The following is a 9493-nucleotide window of genomic DNA, read 5'->3' as shown; positions in this document are numbered from 1 at the left end:
TGAAAAAAGGAAAGAAAGGGGAAGAGATGAAAAGAGACGGAAAGAAAAGGGGAGAGGGAAAGAAAAGGGGAGAGGGAAAGAAAAGGGGAGAGGGAAAGAAAAGGGGAGAGGGAAAGAAAAGGGGAGAGGGAAAGAAAAGGGGAGAGGGAAAGAAAAGGGGAGAGGGAAAGAAAAGGGGAGAGGGAAAGAAAAGGGGAGAGGGAAAGAAAAGGGGAGAGGGAAAGAAAAGATGGAAAACAGAAAACAAAATGAAAAAAGGAAAAAAAGGAAAGCAAGGGAAGAAAAGAAGAAAAAGGAAAGGAGAAAAAACCATCCTTCCATCACCATTGCTACCACAAGCACTAAACCATATCCTGTAACTCTTAATCCAGATGCCTCTTGAACACTGCCAGGGACGGCGACTCCACCACCTCCCTGGGCAGCCATTCCAGTGCCTGGCTGCTCTCTGAGAGAACAAGTTCTTCCTTATGTCTAACCTAAACCTCCTCTGGTACAACTTATGGCCATTTCCTCGGGTCCTGTTTGTTCCTGGGAGACGAGGCCAAACCCCTCCTCATCACAGCCTCCATTCAGGAAGTTGTAGATTGCAATGAGGTCTCCTCTGAGCCTCCTCTTCTCCAGACTGAACAACCCCAACTCCTTCAGCCGCTCCTCGTAAGGCCTGTGTTCCAGACCCCATACCAGCTTTGTTGCCCTTCTCTGGACACGTTCCAGGGCCTCAATGTCTTTTTTTGTAGTGAGCGGCCCAAAACTGAACACAGTGCTCAATGCGTGGCCTCACCAGGGCTGAGTACAGGGGGATGATTCCCTCCATGCTCCTGCTGGCCACGCTATTTCTAATGCAAGATGCTGTTGGCCCTCTTGGCCACCTGGGCACACCTCTGTCCCTGGAAAGGTGATGGAACAGCTTGTGCTGGATGCCATCTCCAGACAACTGGAAGAAAAGGAGGTTATCAGGAGTAATCAGCAAGGGGGAGGGCATGCTTGACCAACCTGGTAGCCTTCTACGATGTTGTCACTGGCTGGGTGGATGTAGTGCATGTAGTCTACCTTGCTTTCAGCAAGGCGTTTGATACCGTCTCCCACAACATCCTTATGACAAAGCTGAGGAAGTGTGGACAGATGAGTGGACAGCGAGGTGGGTTGAGAACTGGCTGACTGGCAGAGCGCAGAGGGTCGTCGTTGGCGGTGCAGAGTCCGGTTGGAGACCTGTAACCAGCGGTGTTCCTCAGGGGTCGGTGCTGGGTCCGGTCTTGTTCAACATCTTCATCAATGTCCTCGATGAGGGAATAGTGCTCACCCTCAGCAAGGGTGATCTGTGAGGCCCCGTGTACTGAAAGGCAGCCACATGGTCTCCCATGAGCCTTCTGTTCTCCGGGCTCAACAAGCCCAAACCTCTCAGTCTCTCTCCAAAGGAGACATTCCCGATGCTTTGAAGCCTTTGAAGTCACGTTCCTGATGTCCAAGTTACGTGCCCATCATGTGTTAATGCGGTTGTGCCAATCGGTGGGCTCAACAGCTGCAACAAAGACACCAACGTCTTTGGGATAGGCTTATTTTACTGCCTATGACAAAATAAAACCAACAGTAATATTGGCAGCGTCTATAGCCAAAAGAGAAGCTTAGCAGTAAAGGGAATAAGCAAGGCAGTGGGCCTACTCATTGCCACGTGAGCACAGTGGTGAAGAAAGATCCACGACCAATTGCCCCAGCACTTTACCATCAGCCAGATCTGCAGTCACTGGGGAGCCCCGTTTGCAGGGAGGATCTGAAGAACCTCTCCCAGCCATGGGGAAGTTGCACAGCAATGCATCCATCCCACGAGTGAGGCATCCAGAGACGCTGCAAGCAGCTCCAGCCTTTCTAGCACAGAGTAAACCAATGTACGAAGCAGTCCGGGGGAACAGCCGCTGCCCTCTTTCTCCTCTTGGTTTTCGCCCCGAAGCCTGGCCAGGGCTCAAGGGGAACAAAAGGCGTCGTGCTGTCAATCTTGCTGTAGCACGGGCCTCTTTGGCAAGACTGTCTGCCCAGCCCCCCCGCGTCGGGCTTCGTCGGGTAACGAACTCAGCAGCAAAGCTGCCCTCGGCTCCTCGGGGAGAGCCCGCCGTCGTCACGGAAACGCAGCGTGACAGCACGCAGGTCCCAGCAGCCCGGCTGATGTCACCGGCGCCGTGACTTCCTCTGCCTGCCCTGGAGCCGCAGCCCGAGAGCTTTCCGGCCCCCGGCCTCCCTCTCCCTGGTCAGCGCCAGCGCCGCCAGCTTTCTTCTCGGACAGACGTGAATACAGAAAACGGCAGTCGAGTCCTCCGCCTGCGGGGCAGCGGCTCAGCACGGCGCTGCTGACCGTTCGAGCCGAGCCGAGCCGGAACCGAAGGCGGCCGCCCGACTCTGCCGGGCTCGAACGCGTCTCGATCGGCGGGGTCGGTCCCTCTCTTTCGGGGCTGCCCGGCTCGGCCAGGAGCCGCTCCCGGACACCGGGCGTCCCGCCGCTCGCAGTCAGCCGCCGGTTCTCAGCCGGCGGCGCCCCGCCGCGACGCCGACTCCGGAGGACGGCTCCGTTCTGACGCGGGACGGACGGGGCCCCGAGGCGCGGGGCGGGCGGCGGCGGGGACGCGGGGCGGCGGAGCGCCGCTTTCCCGGCACGGAATCCCGCGGCCGCCATTGGCGGAGAGCCCGCGCTCGGCCCCGCCTCTCCCGCTCTCCTATTGGTCGGCCCGCGGAACGGGACGGGCACTCCCGGCGGGGTCGTTTGCGCCCGCGGTCGCGCTGTCATTGCGTCATCACCGCGCGCGTCCCGCGTGGCCCCGGCCCGGCTGCCCGCGGCGCTGCCTCGCTCCGCGCGCCCGCGCCCCCGGATCCTTTTCCTCCGCGCGGCCTTCCAGCCGCTCTGCCCCCGGCCTGCAGAGATGCCTCGGGTCGTCGTGACCGAAGTGCGGGACCGGCGCGTGGCGGTGTTGAACGTCGTTCCGTTGGCATCAGCCGTCGGTCAGCCCGTCCAGAGCCCTGTGCGGGGCCTTCGTTTCCTCAGGCGGATAACGGGAGGATGCCGGAGCCGAGGGGCGGTGGGAGGGAGGCGGGGACGGGAGCATCCTGCCGTGCCGCCAGCAGCCCGGGGGCCGCGTGCTGTGGGTGCCTGCGAGGAGCCGAGCCGGGCTGGGGAGAGGAAGGTGTGGGAGTCCCGGGGAGGGACGCGCGATGGCAGCGTTATTGGCAGGATCAGCTGCTTCCTCCACCGCTCCCGACGCCGAGCACTGGTTTCCTTTGAGAAGCAGCCCACTGTTACATCTGTGGGGTTCCGCAGGACACACAGGCATGGGGTAAGTTTAGGTTGGATATCAGGACAAACTTCTGTGCAGAACTTCTACAGCCGTGGGTGGGATCCCCCTGAGCTCCCCTTCTCCAGGCTGAGCAGCCCCCTCTCTCTCAGCCTCTTGTCATGGCAGAGGTGTTCCAGTCCCTTCACCATCTTGGTAGCCCTGCGTTGGACTCTTTCCAGCATGTCCAGCTGTCTCCTGTACTGGGAGCCCAGAGCTGGACGCTGTTCTCCAGCTGCAGCCTCCCCAGTGCCGAGCAGAGCGAAAGGAATGGTGCAGAATACTGGTCCTTACCTGCTACAAGAGAAGTCAGGACTAGGGCTATGATGGGAGCACATTGCTTTATGATTGACGTGGAGAACTGCTAGGAAGAAGGCCTGGTGGGCCTGAACACAGGTGCCGGGTGGTCCAGCTTTTGTTTCACTGGAAACCAGGTACTCCGTGGGCAGCAATATGGAGATATGTTCTCCATGCAGTTGTGCCCCCGTGGCTTCTTTCTGATATGCTTGGGAAGTCCCACTAGAACAGGCTGCCGTGTGAGACAGAAGTGAGAGAGAAGCATCAGTTGTGTGGGTGGAGTTTTACTATCTCTGTGTTCACATCTTTTATGTTTGTCTTCTTTTTTTTTTCCAGTTCAACTCTGCGTGCGTCGGTCTGCCTTTGCTAAATCCTTTTCTTGTGGCCTTAGGCAACAATCGAGGGGGTCTCAAGTTTCAGCGCTGAGCAAGAAGCGCAGGCTCTCAGGAAGGCCATGAAGGGCTTTGCTAAGTTGATCTCCCTCCATGGTCAACTTTTATTTTTTCCCCAGCACTGCGAATGGCTGCTCTGGTGGTTTGATAGAGGGAAGCATAGCTGCTTGCACTGCTCTGCTGCACAACTGCCCTAAAAATTGTTGGAAAGTGGAAACAGAACTGCCCTTCGTGTCCCAAAATGCAGCTGCTCTGGTGGCGTGGGTCCTGGCAGCTTTGTGTGCATCGATGTAGTCCTGGAGCTGTTGAGAGCCGGCTGTGTGAGGGACTGGAGGTGGCACAAGACCAGAGGGCACTTCTGATCCTTGTGCAAGCATCCTGACTAGCTTCCATTTGTTTCTTGCAGGCACGGATGAAGATGCCATCACTGACGTCTTGACCAAACTAAATGTTTCCCAGCGTCAGCAAGTTCTGATCACCTCTAAGAGCACTACTGGCAGGGTGGGTGGTCTGCAGAGATGCATGAACGTGGTTGTGTCACTTGGGCGCAAAGTGAAAAACGACCCAATCTCTACAAGAGAAAGGTCGGCAGAGACTTCACCTGACCAAGGTTGTTTTGTTCTTGTTCAGTTCAGAGCAGTTGTTGATGCAAGGAGGGTTGGAGCCTGAAGAGGAGTGCTGAACAGCTCAGTTCCTCTGTCCTCAAAGGCCGTCCCTTCTGCCAACTCCTTTCTCCTCTTTGCCTTCTAGGATTTGATTGATGACTTGAAGTCGGAGCTGAGTGGGAATTTTGAGAGGGTGATCATTGGGGTGATGACTCCCACCACCATGTATGACGTGCACAAACTAAGGAGGGCTGTGAAGGTTTGGAAATCTTCCTTTTGGTATTGCTTAAGTTCTGGCCAAGGACTTACTGCTTTGTTATGCATGTCTTCTCTCTCTTAAAGAAACCTGGTTGCACGTCACAAGCAGGTGCTGGTATCTTAAGTCTTGCCTTGGTGATTCCCTAGGGAGCAGGAGCAGATGAAGGTTGCCCAATGGAAATTCTGGCTTCTCGCACCAATGGAGAGATTTGTCGCATTAATGAGAACTACAAGCTTCGTAAGGAGTGCGAAAGGCTCTCTTGTCAGTTTCCTTCTGTCTGCGCTTCTTAATTGGAGGCTGTAGCACTAATGATGATGGCTGGAGTGCTGCAGTGCTGCTGGGAGCCCTGGGCACAGTTCTGTACTTAGCTAGGTTACAGCTGGCAAATGTTGTGGGCAGCACCCAGGTGGTGGCCCTGCTCCTAACGGGTGCTGTGTGTGTGTTCTTGCTGGAATATGGCTGCTCCCTTGAGGATGGCATCGTATCTGACACATCTCCCATGTTTCGAAGGGTCCTCGTGTCCCTCGCAACGGTGAGCCAAGCTGAGGGGAGAAGGGGGTGAATGTTCAGAGCTGTGGGCACAGCTCTGCACTCAGTGGTGAGGAGCTCCAGGCTGGCTTTTTCTCACCCTGTGTGTCCCATGACCTGCTCCTCAAACCCAGCCTCTCCGGGGAGGGAACTCTGACTCTGGGTGTGCATGAGTGCTGTGGGCTCTTCTTTAAATGTCCCAGTAAAGTGGGTTGCTGCTTGTTTCAGAAGGAAGCCCAAAGTACATCTGAGCTGCATTTCATTTGTAAGCTAGTGTTCCCTTTGAAGGACTCCATTATCCATCCCCAGCAGCTTTTCATGAACGGGGAATTCTCAGGAGTTGCTTCCAGTAGATGCTCTGGTGAACTGAGTCTTCTATCCTTGTGTCTTTGCAGGGAAACAGAGATGAAGGAATGTATGTGGATGATGCCCATGCTCAGCAAGATGCTCAGGTGCGTAGTAACGTGCTTCCCAATCTATTCTTGAGCAGGTGATGCATGGTGAAGAGAAGCCAGCCTGTGAAATGGAAATAATGCTTTTAGCCTTGTTTGCAAGTCTCTAATGAGAGGTCTCTCGACAGGCTGGCTACTTGGCAGGGGCAATGAGATTTTGGCTGTGGGTTGCCGTGCCTGGTAGGTGCTTGTTGGAAAATATCCGTGATCTAGACAAGTACGCTCCAGCAGTGCTCTAGCTGCAAGGGATTTAAGATCTCCTGTACGCCCAGTCTTCTCCATGAGCCTTACTTTGTCACCCCTAATGTCTTGAAGTGCCTGTACGAAGCGGGGGAGAAGAAGTGGGGAACAGATGAGGTGCAGTTTATGTCCATCCTCTGTACACGGAACAGGTATCACCTAGTGAGAGGTAGGACCCCTGCACAGTGTCCTGGGTTTTTCTTTCCTTCCTTGTTTGTGTGTGATGCTTTTGTAGGAGCTCTGTAGCTGTCCAGTAGATGTGAACTCTTCTGAGGCAGCAGGTGTCCTAGAGAGAGCCGCATTGCATCCATTCCATTCTGGCTGTTTTATTCCCTCCTGAGACTGAAAGGGACTTGAGAAACCTAAGTCCAACTGGCTGCAGCTCCAGCATGGAAAGCAGAGATCATGAAGTGTGACTGCCATTGGGGCAGGGGGGAGAGGAGCTAAGAAACTTGATTGGCAGCACAAAGCAGCAGGTCTTGAAAATGGTACTAGCTGTGGTAGGCCAATTCGCAAGACTGTTAGCAGTGAAAATGAATTATTTCTGTGGGGCGATCCTGATTTAGCTGAGAGTGCTGCAGGGATGAAAGAATGTTCATGCAGTATACAAGGAGCTTGTTGCAAAGCGGTCCTTTGAATCTCTGTGACTTTCTGCCATAGTTTTTGATGGTACAGAGGCATTGCTAACAAGGACATAACAGCATTAAATCTGAGATGGCAGGAGATCTGGAAGATGCTTTGCTGCCTGTAGGTGAGCGCTCTGCTTTTAAATGTTGTCTACAAAGAAATGAAGTGATTAGAGGTGCTGTGTCTTCCCTTGAGTGACTGTTACGTACAGGTTTGTCTTTGTTTATGGGCACAGAGCAAGGCTGGGTGGGACTTGGAGCACCCAGGTGTAGAGGGAGGTGTCTCTGCCTATTGCAGGGGGGTTGGAACTCTTCTCCCTCTTTTCTCTGCCCCATTCCTTCCTTTCTTCTTCCATTTGCCCTTCCCTCTTTTGCTGTTCCCTCTGTTCTCCCCGCCCTCTCTTTTTCTCTTGTCCTTTTTAGATCTGCTCTTCTTACCTCTTTCTCCTCCCCTCTTGCTCCTCCCTCTTCTGTTCTTCCCCTTAAAAGCTCCTCTCTTCCCTTTTTCTTTGTTCTGCTCTATCGTTTCTCTCCTCTCCTCTCTTCTTTGTGGCAAGAGGGCTCCGAGCTCCCTTGCTGGTGTGGCGAGAGAGGCGCAGACTCCCTTGCTGGTGCAGAACGAAGGACCTTTATTGTAGGTGCTCACAACCTTTTATACCCGCGCAAAAACAACTGGTTACATGTAGGAGTCAGGCGTCTCGTGTGTGTTTGTGTCTGGCTCAACTTACTGCTAAGCTTTCTTACACGTTAGCAAGATAATGACTTTGTTTATCCCACAGGGCTGCAAGTGGGACACTGGAATATGGGGTCGTATAGGGACACAGGGGGAATGTGAGGATGTGGGGAGTGGGTTGAGGTGAAAAGGGGGGGTGTGGGGTGGTGGTGGAGTGCTTTTAATTCCTCTGGAGAGGGGACGGGGGGCCCTGTGACCCGAAGGTGTGGCCCTGAGCCATAACCCCACGAGCCATAACCCAAGGTGACCACAAAAGCCCGTATGTGCCACCTTTACCTCACACGTTGCCTTCTCCTGAGCAGCACTCTGCTCCTGCAGCCTATGGCCCCTATCCCCATATCCTCTGCTGTTACCTCCGGCAACCACCGTGACAAAGGCCGCACTGCCTAGGGGCTAACGATCTGCATTCACTAGGGCCATAGCAACATTGACACCAATATGATGTAGAAGCAAATGACAATTTATTAAGGCACAACAACCCCTTACATACACATCCCTATCGCCTAAGCCCCTTAAGCATGCGTCACATGTTACTCACACTTTACTCACAGAGTGGGGAAGGTCCTATCGCGTCACAACCCGATACCCCGTTATCGCCTACCACAACACACTATGAGACACACTAAGACAGCCAGTATAATTTGGAGCAAGCATCGTTAGCTTCCCTAAGTAACACAGGCCACCAAGGGGGTTCTTTGGGATACCCTGCCAGGTTCTATCTCCACATATTGGCCACACTGAAAACACGGCCCTTGTCGCTGCAGAGATTTTTGATGTCGCAGGCTGACATACTGGATAATTTGTCCTGGTGTGTTAAGCGTTCCCAGGGCGGCCCGCAACAATGCCCTAACATTTCTCCCAGAACTAACTTCCCCTTCATCTGCTGAGCTGTTGCTCCAGCTATTGCCCGAGCTATTGCCCTTGGGTGTAATCTCAGACAGCAGGCCTTTTGTCTGCCCCCTCCCTGTGCCGGCAGTAAGCTGCTCCCACCCCGCTCCCTTGAGCCAGGGCGCACTGACACAATTCAGATAAAGGATACAACGTTTCACCCGACCAGTCTGGATATTGTGGCCGGGGGTGAGTCAGCGAACATCCTCTGCTATCTTGTTGTCTGTCTTCTTTTGGACTGGGCACTGTCAGTTCAGCTCGCGGCTCCGTCTCCTCTCGGTCCCTGTAAACAACAACTGCTCCCGAGCCCCCTCCGGAACCCCCTGGGTCCGGTGTCCCAGCCCTGTCGCTGAGACCCAAAAGCAACCGAGCCTCCAACTATACTTTTTTTTCTCTCTGGCTGCCTTCAACGCTCCTAGTATCAGGCCCCAAGTTTTTAGCTCAGATCCACCCTTCTGTCCGCTCATAATATGTTGCGTGAGCGCGGAGGTGAGATTGTCCCACCTCCAGTGGTCAAGAATCTCTTGGGGGGCGTTAACCTCCCCCTCCTGCTCTAACCTGGAGATAACTGCAGCGACCTCCTTCTTAGAAGGAATGTTCTTGTCACAGTAATCTTTGCACAGCTGAAGTATTACCTTAATTACCGGTTCCATGATTCGGACCTCAGCGCAGCAACGCTACTCTGCCGTTCCGCTGACTACGAATCGTGGCACAGCGCCTGTACCGCGCTGGTTCTCGCTTGATGATGGCCCAGACCTCAGCGCAGTGACACAACCACGCTGCCTCCCGCTGACTATGAGCCCCGTTACAATTCAATGATAGCCCAGACCTCAGCACAGCGACACTAGCACGCTGCCTTCTGCCGAGTATGGGCCCCCCTTACAGTTCAATAATAGCCCAGACCTCAGCACAGCGACACTACCACGCTGCCTTCTGCCGAGTATGGGCCCCGGCGTCAGCCTGACACCGCACTGCTAGTTGCTGGAAGGTAAAGGGTGACAGTCCAATCTCCTCACACGGGGCACCATTTGTTAACTCCGGCAACCACCGTGTCAAAGGCCGCACTGCCTAGGGGCTAGCGATCTGCATTCGCTAGGGCCATAGCAACATTGACACCAATATGATGCAGAAGCAAATGGCAATTTATTAAGGCACAACA

General features: G+C 54.4%; 1 protein-coding gene and 1 long non-coding RNA gene across 3 annotated transcripts; one reads left to right on the top strand and one right to left on the bottom strand.

The window, feature by feature from the left end:
* The first annotated feature begins 2962 nt into the window (after nucleotides 1-2962).
* On the top strand, nucleotides 2963-6908 carry LOC149914706 (uncharacterized). 2 transcript variants are annotated; one of them, XR_016460293.1, is made up of 3 exons: nucleotides 2963-4504; nucleotides 4754-4867; nucleotides 5791-6908. It is a non-coding gene; the product is annotated as an uncharacterized LOC149914706 (long non-coding RNA). The 2 variants fall into 2 exon arrangements; XR_016460294.1 differs by having other exon boundaries at nucleotides 5014-6908.
* Nucleotides 6909-7289: 381 nt separating this feature from the next.
* LOC149914705 (uncharacterized) lies at nucleotides 7290-9493 on the bottom strand. The gene is given in 2 exon segments (XM_090126085.1): nucleotides 7290-8729; nucleotides 8732-9493. Coding segments are annotated over 2 exon segments (606 nt in total). The 5' UTR covers nucleotides 8988-9493; the 3' UTR covers nucleotides 7290-8379.

The sequence above is a fragment of the Phasianus colchicus genome, chromosome 28 (assembly GCF_987193195.1).
Source record: "Phasianus colchicus chromosome 28, bPhaCol1.hap1.1, whole genome shotgun sequence".
Classification (NCBI taxonomy): Eukaryota; Metazoa; Chordata; class Aves; order Galliformes; family Phasianidae; genus Phasianus; species Phasianus colchicus.
The sequence above is the reverse complement of the archived record's forward strand: the minus strand, read 5'-3'. Positions and strand labels throughout refer to the sequence as shown.